The sequence below is a fragment of the Bufo bufo genome, chromosome 2, assembly GCF_905171765.1.
Source record: "Bufo bufo chromosome 2, aBufBuf1.1, whole genome shotgun sequence".
Classification (NCBI taxonomy): Eukaryota; Metazoa; Chordata; class Amphibia; order Anura; family Bufonidae; genus Bufo; species Bufo bufo.
This window is the reverse complement of record NC_053390.1, coordinates 97479040-97503640: the sequence shown is the minus strand read 5'-3', so window position 1 is coordinate 97503640 and position 24601 is coordinate 97479040. Positions and strand designations below refer to the sequence as shown.

Sequence of the window (24601 nt, the reverse complement as noted above, 5' to 3'; positions counted from 1 at the left end):
ATAAATAAATTAAAATAGTAAAATACATAAAAACGCCCACACCAACCAAAACCATTACAATTATCACCCCATTCATGTGAAACTACCGTATACATATTGTATAATAGAACGATCCAACACATATAGGGAACTAATTATAATAATTTGCATATTTAAATAATGAACTTTAGTTTGTACAATAATATATTTTTTTTAAGTCATTTTAACTCAGTTTCCCCCTAATAAAACTAAAAAAATTCTATTAAAAAGCCCCGCGTTATGTAATAAAAAGCTGCAAAAGTTATTTTGGTCGTCCAAAAAATAAAAAAAGTTATAAGTGTTTGAACCATGTGTGATAAATCACAAAAAAGTGACTGGTCATTAAGGCCTTTTCAGGCCTGGTCATAAAAGAGTTAACCAAAAAGTGCTTTCCCAGCAAGTAAGGCCTCATACACACGACTGTACCTTTTCTTTTGGTCTGCAGGACACCAGCCATGTGTGTCCTGCATTTTGCAGAACGGAGTAACGGATGCGGACAGCACATGGAGTGATGTCGGCATCTTTTGCGGCCCCGTTGAAGTGAATGGGTCTGCATCCAAGCCGCATAAAAAATAAAATAAAATGCAGCTCAGATGCGGACTAAAACAATGGCCGTGTGCATGAGCATTCAGGGAAAGTGCTTACTGGTTATTGCAGGGCACCTACAGTATATCTGGGGGTGCAGGAGGTGGTAATAACCAGTGAGCGCTGTCCTCTGCAGTGAAGTAAAGCGCTCATTAGTGAATAAGAGGCAGGAAGGAAACGTCGCCACTTAAAGGAGTTTCCTAATGATTTTTAACAAGTTCCTGCAGCATAGTCCCTGAAACAGAAGATTCCTACTTTCCTGCTCTGTGCAGCTCTCACTGTCTCCATCTTCCGGTCCCGGAGCACCTCTCTAGCAAATGACTGACTTTAGTGGTGAAACGCTGCTTGTGGCCACATCACCACCGAGTCCAGTCATTGGCTGGAGAGATACATGCGACTATGCCCATATCCAACCGGATGTAAACAATGCCGGAACCAGAAGATGGAGACAGCGGGAGCAGGAAAGAAATTTTCTGTTTCAGGCCCATGCTGCAGGAAAGTGTTAAAAATCATTTTTTTACCAGGAAATCTCTAAGCCCCTGTTACACGGCACGATATTCAGGACAATTACTGTGAACAAGTGTTCATAGGAACATTCCTGATATCTGGCCGGTATAATCGTGCTGCCGATCAGCCAATAAACAAGGAATCACTCGTTTGTCGGCTGATTTGCATATTTTATCAGGATGAAAGATGTACAATTATCGCCAGCACATCTGCCCGTGTAATCAGGAATGCGCTACCAATAATCAATAGAAGTAAAAGGGAGGAATGACTGTGGTTGTGATCATTCCTACTCATTCACTTTGCATTAGCCTGTGTAATAGGCTGATGCAAACTAACACTATTTTCTACGGCCCCTTGAAATAGTGCGATGTGACAATGCGGCCCCCCAGACCAAAAAAGATTGTGCACCCCTGACCTATTTGCCTATGACAGCACCCCTGGATAATAGGCAAAAAACCTATCTAGGGTGGGACCACAGCCTGAAGCACCTTAAAGCCAAGGGTAAGACCTTCATTAGAAGGTATCTGAAAGTATGTTGACAGCTACAGGTAGCCGCCCTACAGATTTGCTCTATAGAAGCTGAAGCTCTCTCTGCCCATGAAGTGGAGACTGATCTTGTAGAGTGAGCCCCAAATCCAAAGGGCGGAACAACTCCCTTAGAAGAGTAAACTAAGGAAATGGCTTGTCTAATCCACCTAGCAATAGTCTGAGAAGCCGCAGATCCCTTCTTAGCTCCCTGAAACAAAATCAGCAGTCATGAGGATGACCTCCAAGGCTGAGTGACCTTTAAATATTGCAAAATACACCTCCTAACATCTAAACAATAGAATTCTGATTCCCTCTTATTTTTAGGGGAAGCACAGAAGGAAGGTAACACTATCTCCTGAGAACAGTGAAAGTGAGAAGAGATTTTTGGTAAAAAAGAAAGATCAGGAGAAATCACCACACGATCTTCCAAGATTACCAAAATTACCAAGTAGGGAGGTTCGACCGAGCGCGCACAGATCTCACTAACCCTTCCAACCAAAAGTAATGGCCAGAAGGAACGCAAGTTTATGGGAGAGCATCTTTGGGGAGATCTTCTCAATAGGCTCGAAGGGGTCTGAAGTGAGAGAAGAGAGGACCAAATTTAAATCCCAGGGAGGAACTCTATTTTTACAGACCGGAGATAACTTAGACACAGCTGTCACAAACCTCTTAACCCAAGGATGTTCCGCTAACTTAAACTCAAATAAAGCGCTTAACGTTGAAATTTGGACCTTCAAAGTGCTAGCCCTAAGTTTTTTCTTCCATCCCTCTTGTAGAAAATCTAATACGAGCGGGATGTCAGGAACTTCTAGCACATCCACCATTTTTTGGGCGAATCTGAAAAAGGCCCTCTAAACTCTCAAATAGATATCAGAAGTGACCTTCACCTCTGGGTGAAAGATTGGACCCAGAGACAGAAGCTCCTGGGACTCTGAATGCACCCATTGGGTTGCTATTGACATACTGCGGAGCCAGGAAAACCACACCCGTCTCGGCCAAAAAGGAGCTATAACTATTAGCATGGCTCCCTCCTCTGATTTTCCTGAGAACCCTTGGTAACAACTTTAGGGGGAAGCATAAAGAAGGCCCTGCCGCCATGATTGGGCTAATGAGTCCACTGCTTTCGGATGCTCCCCCGGAGATAGGGAAAAGAAAACCTCTACCTTCCCGTTTGACCTGGTGGCAAAGAGATCTATCTCCGGAATCCCCCACAAAGCTGTATCCTAATTGAAAACCCCCTGATCTAGGGACCATTTTCCCTGTTATAGATGATGACGACTGAGGAAGTCCACTTTCACATTGTCTGAACCCCTTAGATGTATTGCAGAAAGAGATAATAGAGAAGCTTCTGCTAGACTAAAAATCTGATGAGTGAGAGACATGAGGCCCTAAGCCCTTGTACCTCCCCTGTCGATTGATATAGGCCACTGCTGTCGTGTTGTCCGAGTAGACTCTCACGTTTCTGCCTCTGATAGCCGGGAGACTCTGTACTAAGGCTAACCTGATCGCATTCAATTCCTTGAAATTGTGAGACTGGGACAGAGAATCGCTGTCCTAGTTCCCCTGCAACAGAAGGGACCCCACATGTGCTCCCCAACCGGATGGGCTTGCATCCGTGGTCAAGGGGAGAACCGCCTCCCTGATCCAAGGAACCCCCTTTTTTTTGCAGATCCATCCATCACCCCAAGGAATTCAGAGTCTAGGGAGATAGAAAGATCTCTGTGTCCAGAGAATGGAGACATCTGTCCCAATCCCGCAGAATCTGAAGCTGAATAAGCCTTGAATGGTACTGGGCCCATTCTACTCCTGGAATAGCTGCTGTCATGAGACCCAGCACCGAGGTGGCCTCTCTTAGGGTCACTGACGGATGCGAGTGAAGTAGCTGAACCCTTGATCTGATAAGCAAAGCCTTCTGAAGGGGTAACAGGCACTTCTGGGAACTGGAGTCAAAAATCATTCCTAGGAAGCTGCATCTCCGGCTCGGGCATAAACTGGATTTTTCTAGGTTTATCTCCCATTCCAGCTTCTCTAGAACCTCCTTCAACCAGGCAATCTGTCCTTGAAGTACCAGACTTGACCGGGCCACAAGAAGAAAATCGTCCAGGTGAGGTATAATTATGATCTCCCTCTGCCTGACATGGGCTATCATTTCTGAAAAATCTTTGTGAAAACCCTCGGAGCTTGAGAGAGCCCAAAGGATAAGGCTTGGAACTGAAGATGCAGAACATCCCTCTCTAACTGGACTGCTACCCTCAAAAACTTCTGGGGGCTAGGATGGATGGGGACATAATAGTACACATCCCTCAGGTCTACTGTGGCCATAAAGCAGTCCGGGAAAAAGATTGTTCACAATTGACTTGGACTCCATACGAAATCTCTCGTACAGCAGATACCGGTTCAAACACGAAGTTTAATATGGTCTGAAACAAGCCATTTGGTTTTTTGACAAGAAAAAGGGTCGAATAAAACCCCTTTTTTACTTCCTGTTCTGGAACTGTTACCAACACCTTTTTCTCTATTAGGGTAAAAACCTCTGAGATGATGGCTGACTGTTTTGTGGGATCTGAACGGTAATCTGTAATTACAAATATCTCTTCTGGAATGCTCTGAAATTTTAGCTTTAGGCCTTCTCCTATCACAAAATTTATCCACGGGCTGTTGGAGATCTTCTGCCATTGAAGGAAAAAAAAAAGAGACAGACGACCTCCGACAGGGGCCCTGGCGTCATTGGGACTGCTTTTTTGAGGTATCTGACCCGGAAAAAAGAAATCCCTTATTTTTCCTACCAGCCCCTGTAAACTGCTTAGCTCTTTCCTTCCCCTTAAAGCTCTATTGAATCTGGGACGGAAGGACCTCCTGGGGGGGCTGATTAACAGAGGGAAAGCCTTTCTTCTTGTCCGAGGCCTTTTCTAGTAAATGTCAAAGGACCGGCTCAAACAAAAACTCGCCCTGACAAGAAATAGCAAAAGTTTTGCCTTGGAGCTAGCATCCCCATTCCAACCAAATTGCCCTACAGGCAGAGTTAGATAAGGTGGAAGCCCCAGCGGAAAATCTTAGAGTCCACAGAACCGCTAAGAAATCTAAAGCATTATTTATAGTAGGTAAGGAATAAAGTAACTGCTCCCTAGGGGTACCCCCTTTAATGTGAGCCTCTAACTCCCCCATCCACACTTTTAGGGACCTAGCAATGGATGTAGCGGCAATAGCAGATTTAAAAGCAGCCGCAGAGGCTTCCCAGTTCTTTCTTAAATAAACCTTTGCTCTCTTGTCCATCGGGTCCTTAACTGAACCCATATCTTCAAAGGGGAGTGCGGCTTTTCTGGACATTTTTGACAAATGGATACTTCCGCTTCACCGAAGAAGGAACAAAAAAACTTCCTATCAGGTTTTCACATTCTCTGTCAATCACCGCTTGAATGTTTCTATGCACGTCAAACACCTTTCTTTTCTTGGGACCTAACCCCTCAAATCAGTCTTTGACTGATAGCTGTGGCTTCTGATCATCCAACCCCATGGTAACTCTAACCGCCTTGAGTGTTCTCAACATGAAACAGTGGTTCCCCTGCGGCCTCGTCCTCAGAAGACTCCTCTGACTACCCCCATACTCCTCCTTCCTACAAACCAGAAAATATATCATGGTCACTGGAGGGGGAATCCTTAGCAGCAGCAGCTGTAGAAGTACTGGGGCGGATTTTAATCAACCTGCTAACAGACTCTCTAACCTCTTCACAGATCATGTGCTTAATGCTGCCCATTAAAGACAGCGCTTCCTCTTCCATTAACTTGACATAGGGGTTTTTCCCAGGCAGAGGGTAGCTTCTTTTTACACACACATCACATCCCCTTTCTTTTGCTCTGGAGGTCTTCCTAGAAGACTCCTTAGACACCCAAGCACAAAACATGACCCCATGAGCACTATTATAAAAAAATTCATGCTGGGGATAACGCCTCTTACCCCACCCTGGTACCGATGTATTGGTGATTTCAGCGCGCTGAGCCTGCTCCATATTTCACAGCAACCAAATCAGAATGGAGGAAACGGTCAACCTACGCCACTCAGCATGGCAGTGAGCTGGCTGGGCTTTTCTCCTCGGCGCGCGCAAGCCGGCTCCCTCCCCTTCCGATCCGCAGCATCAGCTTCCTCCCACCGCCACAACCCGGAAGTAAATCCGGCATGCTGGTTGGCGTCCAAACATGCGAACACGGCCGCAGAGGTTCTCAGAAGCCCAGAAAGATCTAAACCTCCCCAGGATCCGAGAAGGAGAACGAAAGGAGGTAGGGAGAGAGAAGGGAGCCCAGACTTCTGCAGCGGCTCCTAAAGGAGTCTTACGCCGCACGGGGGCCTCCTCACACTTAATAGCCGGGGCCCCCGCAGCACCATCTTAGTCTTTTCCAGCGGATCCGATTCCCTCCTGCCTCTTAGGACACAGAACTGGGAGGTAGAGGGGATGATCCCTCTTTTAAAAGGCAGTTCTGGTTAAGGTTTCCTGTCCTGAGGAGGTGGAGGTGGTCTCTCCAGGGGTGCTGTCATAGGCGAAAGAGAAAATGAATCCAGCCAGCAAAGGAAGCAATATGGATAATCACAATTAGTATTGTCTTGTATTACAATTAGTAAGTGCCTTGTATCAGCTTTCCCTACATAATAAATGCCATTTGCTGAAGTGACACAACCTCTTTATCTTTACTTCTGTGAGTACAATAAAAAGGTGTGAGAAGCTTATTGCCACTGCGATGCTACACTATTTTGGGTGCCTCAACCTTTTTCCTAATACAGGGATTGTGTAGTGGCTGTACCAGAAGGAAGAAGAAGCAGATGAGATAACTGTGGTTGAATTTAGCAGCGGAGAGTCTTGTTCACATTGAGAGTATACCAATGGAGGTTACTTCAGTCTGCAAGTGAGACATTTTTATCCATCTCCAGTGTGGTTAAAATTTTTATTTGTATTTTTAATTAACACTGAGAGAAGGGAGGGGGAGAGCAGAGAGAGCAGTCAGAAACGGGAGCAGGATTGATGGATTTATGTCACATTCAGCAGCTAGATGAAGGGCTCCGGCTCCCAACTCCAGTAGTCTGTTCCTTCAGAGGAACAGACTACCAAAGTTACCATATCTGGCGGGGATACAGAATAAATGGCTGCATGCAGCAGTATTTGTCTGTCCAAAAGCCAGAATTTATGCCTTATCTAATTATAGTCAATGGGGATCCGCCAGTGCTATGTCGGCTATGGTTCCTTTGCTGAAACACACTACCGGAGTTAGCAGAAACAAAATGGTAGGTAACCTTTAATGAAGATGATTTAGAAAGTTGCTGAATTTTGCAAACGAACAATAAAAAAACATAAAAAATTCAGTGCAAAGGTGTCCATGGCCTTCAAAGCATGTTCAATGCGTTCCACCGACCAGAAACACGTCTCCTGACGTTGCTTCTGGACGCTGTGGGACTTGGTTTTTAGGGATGACGGTAACTTAATTTCGGCTCCTGCACCATCAGTTGTAGGACAGGCGAAACATCAGCTGTGGGTCATTTTCTTGTAATTTACTCATTTTTGTGTTTCTTCATGGCTTGTATTGCTGGGACTAACTTCTTTATATGAAATGACATATCTGGTTGGTTACACATGGTGCTTATAGGTCACCTTTACTTTGTAGGTATGTATTCAGCAACATCTACAGTTTTTATGTACAAGACCCCTCTGCACACGCCTGACTGAACTACTACCATAAGTATTGTATACAATTTTATTTTTATCTTTTTCATTTGATATGCATCAGCCCCCTGAGGAACCCATTTGTTTTGAGGGAAACGCATCGGGGAATATGTGTTTGTAAGTTCTTTACCATAGGGACACCGAGGGTCATTCAGGTATAGGTTCGGGGACGGAGCAATCCCACCATCAGGGGTTGTCTCCGGGCAGAGGCTATAATAGGACTGGGTCAGGGAAAGAGCAAGGATCAATTGTTCTCTCTATGGTTGGACTAATTCGTCCCTCATTGTCTTTTTTCTTTTACCTCTGCCAGTTTTTCACCTTTTGGGCATTGTCCCTTGCTTTATGACTCATATGGATGATATCAATTTAGTAGCAATATTATGATATTTTACCCTGTCTGACTAAGTCTGCTTATATGTGGCTTTAGAGGTAACCCATTATCCTTAGGGTTCTCTCTTTCTTTTAACTATTGATCTATTAAAGTAACTGCTTTTAGGAGTCCTTTTGTTTTGGAGTAATAAATCATGTTCCATAAGTGTTTCAACTGGGCAGAATGAACATTTTAGAGGGTAAGCCCAGGCCGATGACAAAGCAGGACTATACAAGGCAGAATTAAACAGGTTATATAATTTATACCAACGTCGATTCTGATCTGAGGAGTAGATCAGGTTATACCAAGGCGGAAGAAACGCCAACAAATCTGACACTAAGAACAGCGAACATGGAAGCATTAGGTCTGGGCTATAGAAGGTAAAGCTTTGTGGAACATAAGAGGCTTCCAGCCTAGACAATCCAGTATATGTTTTACACATAACGCTCTATCTGGAATGTCTGCCCGTTTTTTTTTTTCTTTTTTCCTTCTACCAAAACATATGTCTAGAATTAACTGTAATTGAAAAGGACTCAGACTCTTTAGCAATCAAGAAAAATGCTGTGGTTGGTCATTTTTGTCAGGTATGATATTTTTTAAGGAGGTTTGTTTAATCAATCTGTGTTTATCGCTTTAGAAGAGACGTAATATGGAATGTACATTAGATGTGTCTAAGACACAGTGTTAAGTTTCATACGAAAAAGAATCAGTCAAGATTCAATATGTCAGGAGTGGAAGACAGGGCTTAGAGAAGAAAAAGCCACAGATCAAATGTAGTGTATGTACATTAACTACGAGGATGATCGTGGGATATGGAGGGGTAGTTGGAAGGAGAAAATTTACTATACTAAAAGGAAAGGATTTAAGGCCATTAAGTGATTTTTACTAGGAAATAGCCCTTGAGACAGTAAATCGTGGCCGACTACTTTACAATGACTGCTTATTGCCAAGCAAACAATGGACCATGAAATGTCTCTTGCCTAATGCAAAGGATAGGTCAGTGGTATACGGCTGTAGCTGATGCCAAATGGTCATTGGCGTTATCCCAATGTGTCAACACTGGGATAATCTGCTAACTCGATGTACCGTAGCATAGGTATCTTTCCTAACCATACAGGTCCATATCTATTAAAGGGGCTTTCCAGGACTTTTGATAGGCTATCAGATGAGGACAGGCCATTAATATGAGAAATCGGGTGTCAACCACCAAGCAGCACCCCTAATGATCAGCTTGTCGCAGGCACTGAACACACAAGAACCAGGCACGGCTTTGTACACTGTGTCTGGTTACCGCAGCTTTCTCCCCACTTACTTGCATAGAATCATAGAATTGAGCTGCGGTAACCACTACCTGCCCGGTTATAGTTGTCCCCGAGGAGCAGAGAGTCAGACCCCTACTGATCTGATACTGATGACCTATCCTAAGGTTTGGCATCCATATAAAAGCCCCAGAAACCCCTTTAACCAGAACAAAATGAACAAACAATGCAAGTTAAAAGGGTTACTAGGGCTTTTTCGGTCATGTTCATGTATGTATTCGATATGGTGCTGTATTTTTAGAGTGCCAGATCTGTTACTACAAGCGGCCACTGCACTGAGCAGCTTACTATACAATGAACGGATAGTGGGAACTGTATGAGCTAAGCTGCGAGCACAATATTCACATGCAGAAACTTTCATCTCCTGTTTCATAGACACTTAGAGTTAAAGAAATGTATGCTATTTTAAAACATTTAATTTTTCCTATGAAATTCAGAAAACCAGTAACTTAAATGGTCACTAACTTCTCACACAACTTTGCATGAATCAATAATAGAGGTGAATATAAGAAACTGTGTACTATATCTCATCAGAAAGAGAAGTCTCTCCTCCCACAACATTCTCACTAAAATTTCTGCTAATTCTGTCTTGTGAGACCAAAAAGGCTCTTAGCTCACAAAAGGCTCAGATTATAATCTCTGATATAAATCTATAGAGAGAGGATAGCAGGAGGAGGTGTGAGCTGCAGAGTGTGAAACAAGTGAAGAGCCACCTGCAGGAAGGCTATATCTCACCCCAAGTGCTTGAAGCAAATCATTACTGCTTAGTTCTCTACAATGCCCTACATAGTGCTTTGGAGCGATTGAGTGTGAGAGCTAGGGTGCAGAATTTCCTGTCTCTATTTGTAGTCTATGGGGAGACATCATAGCAATCTCCACCCATAAGCTAAGGGACATCTGAGTATAAATGTCAAAACAAGCAAATATGTAAAGGGGCGCTAAAATGGAGCAAAAATAATACATTTTTATTAGTGCTAATAGTGGAAATTTATGTGAGGTGAAAACCTACAATTAATAAAATTGGGCACTCAGTCGGTGCCATATAGCCAGAGTCGGGTGCCTAACCATGTGATCACAATGTCCACTAGGTGTATAGTGTATTGGAGGGACACTGTGGACACCGTATGTTATTAATACGGACACCTAAAGTACGTATATACAATTCCACCGCCCTAGTGGTAAGATATGGTACTCAAGGAGGCAGAGCGCTGCCTATTCACTAGAAGTGAGCTGGTGGAGTGAATACTGAGAGAATGGTATGTGGGAAAGACAAACTGTATGTCTAGATGTGGATTCCCATTGAAACACACAGAGGAATACCATTCGCAGCATAAAAAATGATGAACTGACCAGTGACAGGCGTCTCACTGGGCATTGATGGTTAGAAAGAGGAATGGCAGTGCACTATGCCATCACTCAAACACTAACCCTCGTGCAGGTGCACAATAAACGCAGGTGTCTGCTTAGGTACATCCAGCAGACCCTGACCACACTTAACTACGGCTCGACGCGTTTCCGTGCATATGACTCATGCACTTCATCAGGAGCCGACGTAGCAGGTACACCTAGACTGCCTAAGCCGAGACCCTAGTCTGGGAGACGGCGTGCTACACAATGATTTTGCGCTAATTACCACCGAAACCCTGGTGTGGGAGACGGCGTGCTGCATTAAACAAACATAGCCCCGGCACTGTGATGACCACATCTGAGAATTAGATGGAGCCTGCAGAGGAGAAAATTGATAATAAATGTTCTATGCCAGAGGCTCATTTAGGGACCTCCGACACAGATTCTGCTAAAAAGGGTGGACAAGATAGTTGAGCATTCTCCTTGAACAGGGTTCTATCTAAATCTGTGCAGTTGCTATGCAAATTCTTTGCATTTAGATCTGGGTTTGATTATGGTCTAGCCTTGCCTAGTAGGTTTTATGACCTACTGTAATTAGTTGACTTTAAGTAAGGTTCCCACCACAACAACATCTGCAGAAAGACTTGAGCACCTTGTAACTAATGCAGTGCAGTGATATATTTTATTTCCTTGTGAAAATGCAAAATACAGTATGACATTTCGGTCCCAAATGACCTTGATCAAATAATATTGCCACTTGGGCGGAAGAAATGTTGCATGGGGTAAGGAAAGGTGAAGACTTTTCTGATCCCCAAATAAAAATAATGGATGTGAGGCCTGTTTGGATAGGTGTAACATTAACACATGTATGTGTAATCTAATATTGAATATTGCAAAAAGAATGGCAGGCATATTGTGTAAAACCTGCTAAATACAGGTCAGTCAATGCAAGTACAAACCTACGTTTATAAAGAGTTGAGTGGCTTTAATAACTCACACCGGCAATTCTTTTCCAAGACCCACAATGCCTAAAACAGTATATGTAATAAATAATCTTCTTAAAGGAGAAATCATTATTTCAGTGATGATAGACAACCACTGAGGATGTACTAAATGTACTGGTAACGCTATGAAAGCTCTAAGGCAGGGATGGCCAACCTGCGGCTCTCCAGCTGTTGTAAAACTACAACTCCCACCATGCCCTGCTGTAGGCTCATAGCTGTAGGCTGTAATTTTGCAACAGCTGGAGAACCTCAGGTTGGCCATCCCTGCTCTAAGGTACAAATTTCGAAGACAAGATTAAGATCTCATTCATGAGATCCTACAATGGTTAAAACAGCTTTGTGGCAATGTAAGTTCCTGTTCCTTCAGACAGACCTCAGTAACAGATGCCTTCCTAGTCACCTGTCATAACTTCCCTGTCTGATTCTCTCACACATTGGATTTCACTTACAGAGAAAAACTGCAACCTGCTAACCTGCTTAGTAGCCTCGTCCTCTTTAGAGACAAAAAAACAAAAAAAACAAACAAACACACGAGAGCAGTCGAAACTAAACTACTGTAAAAAAGGAAAGAAATAAAGCAAAAATAGCCAGATTTGTACCTATGAAACTGGCTACATGTGCGCTTGGCAGCTGAAGGCATCTGTGTTGGTCCCATGGTCACATGTGCCCGCATTGCTGATATATACGATTTTCAATATATGCAAATTAGCCTCTAGGAGCAACTGGGGCGTTGCCGTTACACGTAGAGGCTCAGCTCTTTTTGCAACTGCCATGCTCTCTGCACTTTGATTGACAGGACAAAGATGGTGAAAACGTCATCACGCCTGGCCTGATAAAGAACATACTTAGATTAAAAAGTTGTCTGGAGAGGGGAAAACATATACCGTAATTAATTGCAGCAAATTATAGGCTGCTCAGCTAAATTGATCTCAAATGCCTTTAAAGTGGCAAACAAAACTTGTAAGATGCGGAAGGAAGCGGGGAACTACTGTTCAAATGGATCGAAGAATAGCCAAAATGGCAAAGGCTCAGCCAGTGATCACCTCCAAAATGATCAAAGATCTGAAGTTTTCAGTGAGCATTGCTACAATCAGAAGACAATTAAGTGAAGCTGATTGTACCAGAAAACAACATCTTGAACAGATTAGGAACACATTGACTGCCCTAAAGAGAAATGGTGCAACATTTTGTGGACTGATGAAAGCAAAATTGTTCTTTTTGGGTCTAGTGTCCACAGACAGTATGTCAGAAGACCACTGAATTCAAGCCACAGTACACTGTGAAGACAGTAAAGCATGGTGGTGCAAAAATCATAATATGGGGATGTTTCTTATACCGTGGTGTTGGGCCAATTTATCTCATACAAAGGATCATGGGTCAGTTTAAATATATGAGGAAATCATGTTGCCCTATGCAGAAGAAGAAATGGCCTTAAAAGGGGGTGTTTCAACATGACAATGACCCAAAACACATCTTGGTTACAGACAAACAGGATTGAGGTAATGGGTGGCCCACCCAATCCCCTGACCTCAATCCCATAGAGAACTTGTTCGGGTGACATAAAAAATATGGTTTATGAGGCAAACCCCAAAAGTGCAGAATTACCGTGGAATGTAGTCCAATCGTCCTGGACTGGAATACCTGTTCAGAGGTGCCAGAAGTTGGTGGACTCCATGCAACATAGATGCCAAGCAGTTCTCAGAAACAATCGTTATGCCACTAAAGATTAGTTGAGTAATTCAAATTAAAGTGAAATCTCAAACATTTTTTCAGTTCATACATTTAATATTTGAGTTTTTAAAGAAAAATGCTGGCACTATTGTTTTGATTTGGAATGGAATATGTAGCATTTTCAGTGCATTTGCATTTCTGGAAACAAAAATTTATAATGTTTTTGCGATTTAGCCACTTTTTTTTTTTTAAACTCGCTGCTATTCTTTTTAACACTACTGTATGATCATTATTACATGTTCTGTACTGCTCTTTACGTGTGCCAGGAAGAGCTGGCTCCTTGGGACTCAATATGCGGGCAACTCCATTTTATTTTACTGGACCCTGAAGAAGCTCCTATCCTCAACATAGAAAGTGATTTACATTCTCCAACAGCTCTTTTTGACTCTTATATGCTAGGGCTTGCTTTATCTGTATTATTATCTGCTTATTGGTATTATTTTGAGTTGACATTTTGGGGACCTCAGAACTACTTATTCGTTTTCCATAGAATTATGGTTTTAAGTTACAGTTTGTCCATCTTATTATGGTAATCCAGAACATAATAAAGGGGTTGCCCACCTTTTAGAGGGATTTTGTCAAACCTGCAAAGGGAAGCATACCTGCTCTCCAACGCAGAGTCCTGCCTCCTTTTTTCCCCGGCCTTGGCTACCTCGCTCAGTTCCACCACTTTCAGCGTCTATTTTGATGCCACCACTGTCAATCGCTGGCCGCAGGAGTGACTTGCCCCGCCCCCCTTGTGTCACATGACCAATTGTCATGTGGCAATGGGGGGTAGGTCACTATTGCAGCCAGCGATTGGCTGCAGCAGGATCAAAGCGGATGTTAACAATGGGAGACCTGAGTGAGGCAGCCGAATCTGGGGAGTGAAGGACCCAGTGGTGGAGAGCAGAAAATATGCTTCCCTTTGCAGGTCAGGCCAGAAAGAGCCAACCCTTTAATACTGTAACATACAGGACTACCTGTACTTTTTGTATAACCGATTAAGTTGTGGTATTTTATTGAAGACCAGATTGTCTCTGGAATAGGGAGCCTCACACAGGGCATTAGTACATACGTGGATGAAATTCTGCGACCCTTTGTGTGGGCACTTCCATCCTATGTCAGAGACACTATGGAGGTAATTAAGAAGCTTGAAGGGATTCAAATTGATGAGCACACCATGCTAGCCAGTCTGGATGTGGAAGCGCTCTACAGCTCCATACCCCAGCAAAAAGGGTGTGGGGCTGTAGCGGCCTTTTTACAGCAACGAGGCACACATATGTGGCGTCACAATGAATTTGTACTGGAATTACTAAAATTCACTTTTGAACACAACATATTCCTATTTGACCGCAGGATTTACCACCAGCTCAGGGGGGGTGGCCATGGGAAGCCCATGTGCTCCAACCTTCGCCAACCTCTACCTGGGCTAGTGGGAATGCGAGGTGGTTTTTGCAGATGACGCCAATAGATGTGCAGAACACATCAGCCTATGGCTACGCTTTATAGATGATGTGCTGATTATATGGTCAGGAAGCACGGTGGCATTCGAGAACTTTGTGGAGGATCTAAATAACAATGAGCTAGGTCTATTTTTCACATCAGAAATCCACAAAAATAAAATCACGTTCCTGGACATGACGATTTTTAGGGACCTGGAGGGGAACCTGAGCACAAGATTGTTTCGGAAAGAGACTGCTACAAACAGTCTTTTACAATGGGAGAGTTGCCATCCTGTAGACCTGAAAAGGGGTATCCCCAAAGGGCAATATTTGAGACTGCGCCGCAATTGCTCTAGGTTATCGGACTACAGGGTGGCAGCCAAGGACCTCCAAATCCCCTTTAAGAAGAGGGGATACCCTGATCAGGTCCTTAAGAATTCATATCAGCACTCATTAATCAGTGAAATCGGAACACACTACTTGAACCTCAGAAAAGAGAAAATGAAAAGGATAAAATCTGCATCGTTCAGGCGACTGATAGGGGAACATCTGAACGATATTCGTAAGGAAGCCGATACTCCCATTGCTCGCCACGTCTGCGCCATACATGAGGGTAAAGTAGATGCCATTAAATTTCAAGGCATTGAAGCGATTAGAAGAATGCAGAGAGGTGGGGACTATGATAAAAGACTGCTTCAAAAATAAGCAGAATGGACATTTAGGTTATGAACTGTAAGGCCGGAGGGCCTGAATGAACACATTTCATATGTAGGTTTCCTATGAAATGGAGTATCCTCTATTGTCCATGATTACCTCCCCACCTACAACTATTCTCATAAACGCTGGCCAGGCTTGTAGTATCATGCTAGATGTGTAATATCCTTAGAAGCGCTGGCCAGTCTTGCATTATTAGTTCAGATGTGTAAAATATACCCCTTTATTTGACATGCATTATCTGGGGGTCATTCTCTCTCTTTACTCATGTAGTTTCTAAAACAGGCACACTATAGATATACACTCACCTAAAGAATTATTAGGAACACCTGTTCTATTTCTCATTAATGCAATTATCTAGTCAACCAATCACATGGCAGTTGCTTCAATGCATTTAGGGGGGTGCTCATGGTCAAGACAATCTCCTGAACTCCAAACTGAATGTCAGAATGGGAAAGAAAGGGGATTTAAGCAATTTTGAGCGTGGCATGGTTGTTGGTGCCAGACGGGCCGGTCTGAGTATTTCACAATCTGCTCAGTTACTGGGATTTTCACGCACAACCATTTCTAGGGTTTACAAAGAATGGTGTGAAAAGGGAAAAACATCCAGTATGCGGCAGTCCTGTGGGCAAAAATTCCTTGTGGATGCTAGAGGTCAGAGGAGAATGGGCCGACTGATTCAAGCTGATAGAAGAGCAACGTTGACAGAAATAACCACTCGTTACAACCGAGGTATGCAGCAAAGCATTTGTGAAGCCACAACACGCACAACCTTGAGGCAGATGGGCTACAACAGCAGAAGACCCCACCAGGTACCACTCATCTCCACTACAAATAGGAAGAAGAGGCTATAATTTGCACAAGCTCACCAAAATTGGACTGTTGAAGACTGGAAAAATGTTGCCTGGTCTGATGAGTCTCGATTTCTATTGAGACATTCAAATAGTAGAGTTCGAATTTGGCGTAAACAGAATGAGAACATGTATCCATCATGCCTTGTTACCACTGTGCAGGCTGGTGGTGGTGGTGTAATGGTGTGGGGGATGTTTTCTGGGCACACTTTAGGCCCCTTAGTGCCAATTGGGCATCGTTTAAATGCCACGGGCTACCTGAGCATTGTTTCTGACCATGTCCATCCCTTCATGACCACCATGTACCCATCCTCTGATGGCTACTTCCAGTCGGATAATGCACCATGTCACAAAGCTCGAATCATTTCAAATTGGTTTCTTGAACATGACAATGAGTTCACTGTACTAAAATGGCCCCCACAGTCACCAGATCTCAACCCAATAGAGCATCTTTGGGATGTGGTGGAACGGGAGCTTCGTGCCCTGGATGTGCATCCCTCAAATCTCCATAAACTGCAAGATGCTATCCTATCAATATGGGCCAATATTTCTAAAGAATGCTATCAGCACCTTGTTGAATCAATGCCACGTAGAATTAAGGCAGTTCTGAAGGCAAAAGGGGGTCCAACACCGTATTAGTATGGAGTTCCTAATAATTCTTTAGGTGAGTGTAGTTGTGCATTGGTATTACATTTAGTAGAAATATGGGGTTATTTATTCCCCCTAACTTTTCTCCTTATTTCCATAGGTGCTGATATTGCCTCCGTACCTGTACTTTAACCGCCGATTGGTCCCTGCACACTGCATATGTTTGTTTACATTGTGACAGCGCTGCAGAGGGCGGGGAGTTTGCGTGTCTTTCAGACACTCCTACCGCCTTATTGTTCGCTGACAGTGGCTGGCCACACCTTTGTAGGGGGAGGAACGTCCCCCATTTAAACAGCTGTTTGTGGCGGCGTGTTTGTCTGTCTGTCTGTCCTGCCTGTATCCAGCGCTCCTGATGAGCTTTAGGCGAAATGCGTAGAGCAGAGGATAATGCAGCAATGTTAGCACAAACTATAAGAGGACAGATACTAGGGCAAATAGCCGCTTGAATGTCAGGCACCACTCACTGGTCTGAATGGTTACCAGGGGGAGAAGTGGAAATTAAGTAGGGAGTAGAGATAATCACACCCTCTGTGGCAGCCCTCCATTAGGCTGCGGGGTTGCGATTATGCCCCTAGCTTTACTGTAGATTAGCCAGACAATTATCTTCACGTTTTACATCAGCTGTTGCTGTCTCTGGTTTATTTAGGTCACAATACAGAGAAAGCGGCGGGCTGTAATTAATTGGTGATATAGAGGTCCTTCCTCTTTTTAATGTATATCTAATAAACATTTTGGAGTTTTACTTCTTATTTAACGTTTCTCAGTACTGTGAGCACAAATACTAAGCACAGTTAAATGAAAAACCTTTACAACCTATGGAACAAATTTCCATTGGTCACATCCAACCTGATACCAACCTCCCTGTCAAACGTTGGCTGCTCTCCCCCTCATACCCCAATTCTTTGTGCATTATAATGTATCGGGGAAACCAACTTAAAATGATTTAATGATTTATGATAACAAAATATCTTTCTTAAAGGGGAGGTATGTGTCACCCATATAAAAACTCTCCCAAGTTTTGGATGGGGAACAGCATTGAAACGAGAGTGTTACTAAATTTCAGCACTCTCCATGCTGAAAGAAATTAACCCTGTTCTTAAAGTTCAAAAATCCTCTATCTAATGGTACATAAAGTCCCATGTTACCAGAACATCAAGCTGGCCTCCACAGGTGGCCCTAAATTGTAGACGTCCGCAAATGAAATCTGTTGATACCATTGTGAGGCCGTCTGTCTCTTCCAGACGCTTTCAGACTTTTTTCTTAAGTGTTTTACCTGAAACAACCTCAAAGGCTGACTAGATACTCTACATATTTCAGGCCGAAGCTTGATTTTCCTTTAGATCTATGTGCCCACATAAATAACAGATGCGTCTACAGAAACCTGCATTTCTTTTCTGAAATACTTATGGTAATCCTTCACAAGGGATCTCAAATTAAACGTGCAATGCCGTAATGGATAGATATCCTCCGACAACACGTTGTCCTTATTAATCAGATCCTCTAATTATACTTAATTACCTGTAATATACTCCTCAATTCCTACAACCCAAGGCGAAAACTTATTTGCGTCAATCTGACTCCAATAGAGTGAATAAAGCTATCTTTAATTTAAATAAGTTAGGTTAATATTCATTAATAGATGGGTTCCCCATCTAGTGACTTGGGTGCCATACAGATGCAGCAAGCACCAAAATCTGTGGGTTATTGCACCATCCCAACAGTGTAGCTGTTAAAGGGGTTATCCCATGGTTAATGTAAAAAATAAAAATAATACATGACTTTCTAACAAAGCTAGAACCAGCCCTGCACCTCACATGGATCCAGAGATCTCCCCACTCATTGCTCGGCTAGATTTAGATCAAGCCGACAGCTCAAGGGGAGTGTTTTTTCTGCTGCAACTCAGGGGGCGTGTCCATGCTCTGCCTATCACAGCTAAGGGGGCGTGTCCATGCTCTGCCTATCACAGCTCAGGGGGCGTGTCCATGCTCTGCCTATCACAACTCAGGAGGCAGTTGAAGGATTAAACTGAGCATGTGCGGCCTTCTCAGTGAGCCGGACAAAGAAATAAAAAAACAAACAGCAGGTGGCGCTATACAGGTACATTTTATTAAATAATTCAATGGCTACACTAAATTTCTAATTACATGCAATTACAAAAGGTATTCAGATTCAGGTGCTGGTTTGAAAACTGTAGAATATTATTCGTGGGAAACCCTTTTAAACTTAGCCATAGCGATAAGCTAGTATGATAACGCACCGGGTATGGCTGGCTACATCTGTATGTGTCCTTTGCACGTGCCTCCCCAGCTTTTGGGAGCTGCAAATTTTATCACGCACTAGTGGTACCTGAGATTTCATACCATTAGCACAACTTGGCACTGGGTTCAAAACTATATCACTGGCAGTTAAATGGTTTTTCAACACCATGAAATGTTTTTACAAACAGCAGATAATGGTATTAAAAAAACACTGACTTTACCAACACTTGTGCCGACACCTCCCTGATCCCCCACCGGTCTTTGTTCAAGCGGCTCCAGTGATTACGTGTTTGATGATATCATGTCAATTCATGCTGCGGATTTCCACAGAAAATGTCACCCGTTTCAATGCACATGCTGAAATCTACGGCAAATCCAAAGCAAAACATTTGTTTTGCCGACTTTGTAGTTTTTTGCCCCCACTGCAAACGACATACCCTTAAAGAGATAACATCTCTATAACTTCACCACATCGTCCAAGGCTGCTCCATAAGTGGCGCGATCATATAGTTGTATAATATGCATGCATGATTTCATTTCATTTGACCCAAACATGTCAGCAGGACTAGGAAAGTCCATGTTATAGAAAGTGAGACAAGATGTCTGTGGCTGACAGCTAACACAGCGGATGCGGGGCTGCAGACAGGCACATGTTATCGCCCCTGCCAGACTGCCACAAAATTCCACAGTATCTGGCAGTCTTGTACAGATTCCTCAGACCTTTCAATGGAGAACACTTTTGTTTGGTATCTCCTCCTCAGATCTGCTAATAACCCTTCCTTAAATGCCATGTTAGACGGCACAATCTGGTAATGATTATCAAACACTACACACAACGTTTACAAAGGAACTGGGTTTCCAAATTCTTTACATAGAGAAACAGTTGAGAGCTGCTAAAAGGGATCAAAATGCCTGACGTGACCTATGCCAATGGAAAGGCTCGACCAAAAATGTAAACACGACGGGCTGGTCAACCAAAGTTAAATATGACCAATTGTCTGTAGACAGACTACTAGAATGTTATCTCTGCCCGTCGACAATGGACAAGGAAGTCGTACAGCAACGCTAGACAAACAGGGATGAACTCAGTATGTACTAGAAAACACAGAAGGGGACTGTATTGAGATGTATTCACATGGCCTGACCTATTTGAACATACCTGAAGAGCATCTGTCAGCAGGACCCACCCTCTTAAACCAAGAAAAATACCTGGTAGGGCTGATCCTGTTGACTAGGACCATACCTCTCTTGTTGAAATCCGTTGTGCCGTTTTCAAGAAATAAAACATGTTTATGCAAATTAGGGCTTAAGTGCACCAAGGGGCATGCCACAGCCTCTTGATGCACCGTAACTCCTCCAATTTCATTATCTGTCCCCTCCTCCTTCTCTCGATTGACAGGGCCAGACATCAGCCTTTTGTCTGGTCCTGTAATCCTGCACCTGCACCATATGGCCTGGTATCAGCACCTGCACAGCACATCTGCTCCTGCTTTTCCCGCCTCCTCGTGTACGCTGACAAGGTATGGAAGCAGCAGCAGCAGATCCTCAAGGGGTGCGCCGATACCAGGGACTATGGCACAAGCACAAGAATACATGGCCAGGGGAGATGTTTGATCCTGGCAGTAAAGGGGGAGGAGTGGCTGGAGCTACAGGGTGGTGATGACAAGGTGCTCGAGGGCTCAGGCCAGCCTCTCAGTGCTCCAATGACCTTGTATGTATATTAATAAAAATGTTAATTCTCAGGAACAGTGCAATGTAGAACCATACATAAAGTGTGGCATACCTGGTTTAACAGAGTTGATCCTGCTGATAGATGCTCTTTAAAATATGTAGAGGTAACACAAGTTTATAACCCGTGTCTCTGTATAACCGATAAATATTTTGGAAGCTGTGGTACAAAACTGCTTCAAGGTCTACGAGCTTCACACCAGTGAAGTGGCTATGCTGAATACAGCTACTATGGTTGACACAACGAGCTAGCCATCATTCTTGGAGAACATAATGTACTGTACCTCTATAATATCACTAATCACCACAAAACCACCTCTCCGCCTTGCCTTGGTCTGAGTCCTGAAACACTTTCTGACATTTCAAACATCTGCTACCAATAGCTAAAAAAGGTCATTTCGGACCCTTGCTTTTGGCAACATTATAATGCTAATTGTGAGCCGACAATCAGAGGAAATTCTATTGAAATAGAGTATACAGTTCAAAAATGGTCTAATGGCGTACAGAATAACAACAAATGTGCAAAAGTGTTTGGACGCCCGGTTCTGTGGTCGGTGCAACAAGGTCCAGTCAAAGTTCTCATTCTCTACTAAAAAGGTCAGGATTCCAAAGAGGCTCTGGTTACTGCATGCTTAATCAATTCACTTTACCTTTAATTAAGTGTGCTGAAAAACGCAGTTCCCCAAGGCTACAAGCAGCATAACAGAGCTCCAACACATTCCTTCATGACACCAGGGAAAATAAATATTCAACAGCTAGGCACACTTCCTATAATATGTTTTTTTTATCTAATATGCAGCAATGTACCATAGCAAAGTAACCATGAAGGGTCCAAATAAATAATCAAACTGCTAGCGAGAGCAGACATCCAAGGTCAATAGAGGTAGTGTACCAGAATGTATACAGCAGGGTAACTGTGCTCGGGTTTATAATATATTAATAGGAAATGTTTATTCTGTGTGTCATGGTGTGCTTCCTCTTGCAGTCAGTCTAGGCAGAGTTGACTGACACCAGCTGAAGGAGAGGACATGCCAGGAGAAGAAACTGGAGGATATGAAGACGTTTGAGGAATGTGGCGCTCAAAATGAGGAAGGAGGTTTAGTGTGCCAGCGTAAAACAGAGAAAAGGAGGCGGCAGGTCGGATGGGACACCGAAAAAATGCCAATTCTAGTAAACTCCTACCATGCCACTGTTAGCAAATAAGAAGATACGAAAAAGGTTTTACAGTATAACTAGATGGCTATGCAAAGAGGTATCTTCCAAGAAAGAGAACCATCTCGCCAGCGCCACCTAATGGCGCAAGCACCCGGATATAGCGCTCAACAGATGGATATCTGTGTTGGCTATATTCCCTGGTCAAATCCCAAGGCTTGTTGTAAAGTCGGATCTTGACACAGGGAGACACTTCCAACAGATGGCCTGCACGTATCCAATCGCGTATCCTAGTGATATGTCATCAAAGTCTGAGATGAGATAACCCTTTTAAACATGTAGTTGCTTACAATAAAACAAGAAATCTAGAGAGAGGACTGTGCTCCTCTAGGGCAACATTGTCAGGACTGATAGTGCCACACAGATCACAGACAGTAAAGACAATGCTCGCCTATCTCCTAGCTTAATATAAAAGGGTGAGCAAAACTTTGTAAAAAAAACTTAAGGTGCAGAAGTGCTGCTCAGAGTGCTCAAGCCCCTTTGGCTTTCATTGACAGTTTTTTGAGCATGTAGAGCACAGATCCACGACCGTATGAATGGGTCCACATCTGTTCCGCAATTTTGCGGAACGGGAGCAGACTCATTCATTGCAATGCTGTCCGCATCAGTTGTTCCGTTCCGCGGCCCTGCAAAAAAAGATAGAGCATGTCCTATTCAAAAATAGGCATTTCTATCATAGTGCCGGCCAGGGGCAGTCCGCAAATTGTGGAACGCGAATGGCCTGGTATCCGTGTTTTGCGGATCCGCAAATTGCAGACCGCAAAACACTACAGTCCTGTAAATGTAGCCTAAGCTTGTGGAGAGTTACTCTTGATGTGACCATGGCTGCAATCTCCCAAAGTTGAGAGCAGTATCCATGTATCCACATTACATAACGAAACTAGTTAAAAAAATTAAAATAAAAAACTTCTTATTTGGAGTGCTATTGTATGTGGACTGAAGAAACGTGGGGTCAGGATACAAGAGCTTTGAAGACCTGAATTTTTCATGCATATGATGCTACGCATTTCAACCTATACCTCTGTCAACTGGTAGCATTAATTAAGCTTTCAATTCTACTTCCCTCTGGGGAGGAGAAATCGACTTTTGCCACATGGTGCCGCCAGCTAACACCTGGAGAGGAGAGGTGGGATGTTGTGTGCCTCGTGTCTGGCCAGAGGCGCGCCTAGCTTGGCAGCTATCCTTGGAGGAGAGAAAGACCAACCTCCAGAAAGTGGGTCATCGTGCACCTCCTGTCTGGCCAGAGTCATGCAGTGTTCAGCCCTTCCTTGGCATTATGCACTGCTGGAGTTTCTCTTTTTCCCACAAGTTGTCAGAAACGATGTCTCCCCTCACATGTCACCTGCCCTGTTTTATCGATGTGTCTCGAGAAAACAGTAGACTTTGTGGAGCTATACCTCTCTAATCCTGATAATGTAGATATTTTGCGTGTGTGTCTATAAACAAACACTTACTGCTATATTAATATGCCTGATGAAGACCTTGGTACAAGGCTAAAACGCGTAGCATCCTATGAATAAAGAATCCAGTTCTTGTAGTCGGATTCCACATTTCTTTGGGCAACATAGTATCTGATCGCTGAATAAGAGTACTGTATAGGTGCTTCATGCCCACAACTTTAAACAAAGGGAGTTCAGCCATTGTTATTCTCACCTATCCATCTATGGCATGTGTCACACATCAACAATGGCAGGTTACAATTTTCAGAAAAATATTAGAGGCCCCCGGGCTAGGAATACAGGTACATTTATTATATAGCACCCAATACCAAAAATACGTACTATATGCTGTTACAAAGCCTTATAAGAATCATCCCATCGCTTACCATCCTTTATCATCGTCGTCTTCTATCTCCGATACAGGATCCTCTTCAGGGGCCTCACTTATCGCCTGTGTCAGCTTCGATTTGAAACGGTCCAAAAGAGACAACGTCTATAATGGGACAGATTAAAATTCCAAATAAATACATCAATTCTGAGTACTAGGAAGTGAGAACTGCGTCAGTGAGTCTCTGACGTCATGTGTACTACATATACTGGGAAGACGGCACTCAGTGGGGTTCTCCGACCATCTGCATTTAATGTGACCTGATGACACTTATTTCAGGGAATCCATCTCTTCATCTACATCAAAGCTATTTCTGATGATGCAAGGACTGGCAGGCTAACAAAGGCAGGAAACATCTCTCTTCATACTACTGTCCTACAGTGATTTTAATTTAACCAAAACCTTTCCAATGATTATTTGGAATCATTAAAAAGCCATTAAAGTGCACGGCTGCTTTCCATTAATTTCCTGCAGCCCCACAGAAGTGAAGGGAGTAGTGGCCGCACTGTCGAGGTGAGCTCTCCATTCATTTCTTTGGGACTTCCGAAAATAGCTGTGCGCGAAAATTGGCTAATTTTGGTACTCCCATAGAAATGAATGGAGGGCGGCCACGAATGCGCAGTGCGTTCCTGTCTACTTTGGGAGGTCCGTCCCAGAGATAGGTGTGGGTCTCACACCTATCTGACACTGGTGGCACATCCTAGCAATATGCCACCAATGTTGGAGGGGAGACAACCCCTTTAATGCATCTACAAAAGGAATAATTGGGATATGGCTAATTGAAGATGCTCCAGCTTTATTTGAGCTATAGCTCAAATGCTG

At 43.5% G+C, this 24601-nt stretch overlaps 1 protein-coding gene across 1 annotated transcript in view; it reads right to left on the bottom strand.

Annotated features, from left to right (window-relative positions):
• CWC27 (CWC27 spliceosome associated cyclophilin) overlaps positions 1 to 24601 on the bottom strand; it is a 285436-nt gene that overhangs the window by 46346 nt on the left and 214489 nt on the right. Inside the window, exon 13 of the mRNA XM_040421330.1 lies at positions 23778 to 23884. Within this exon, the coding sequence (XP_040277264.1) occupies positions 23778 to 23884 (107 nt within the window). The remainder of the gene's footprint in view (positions 1 to 23777; positions 23885 to 24601) is intronic.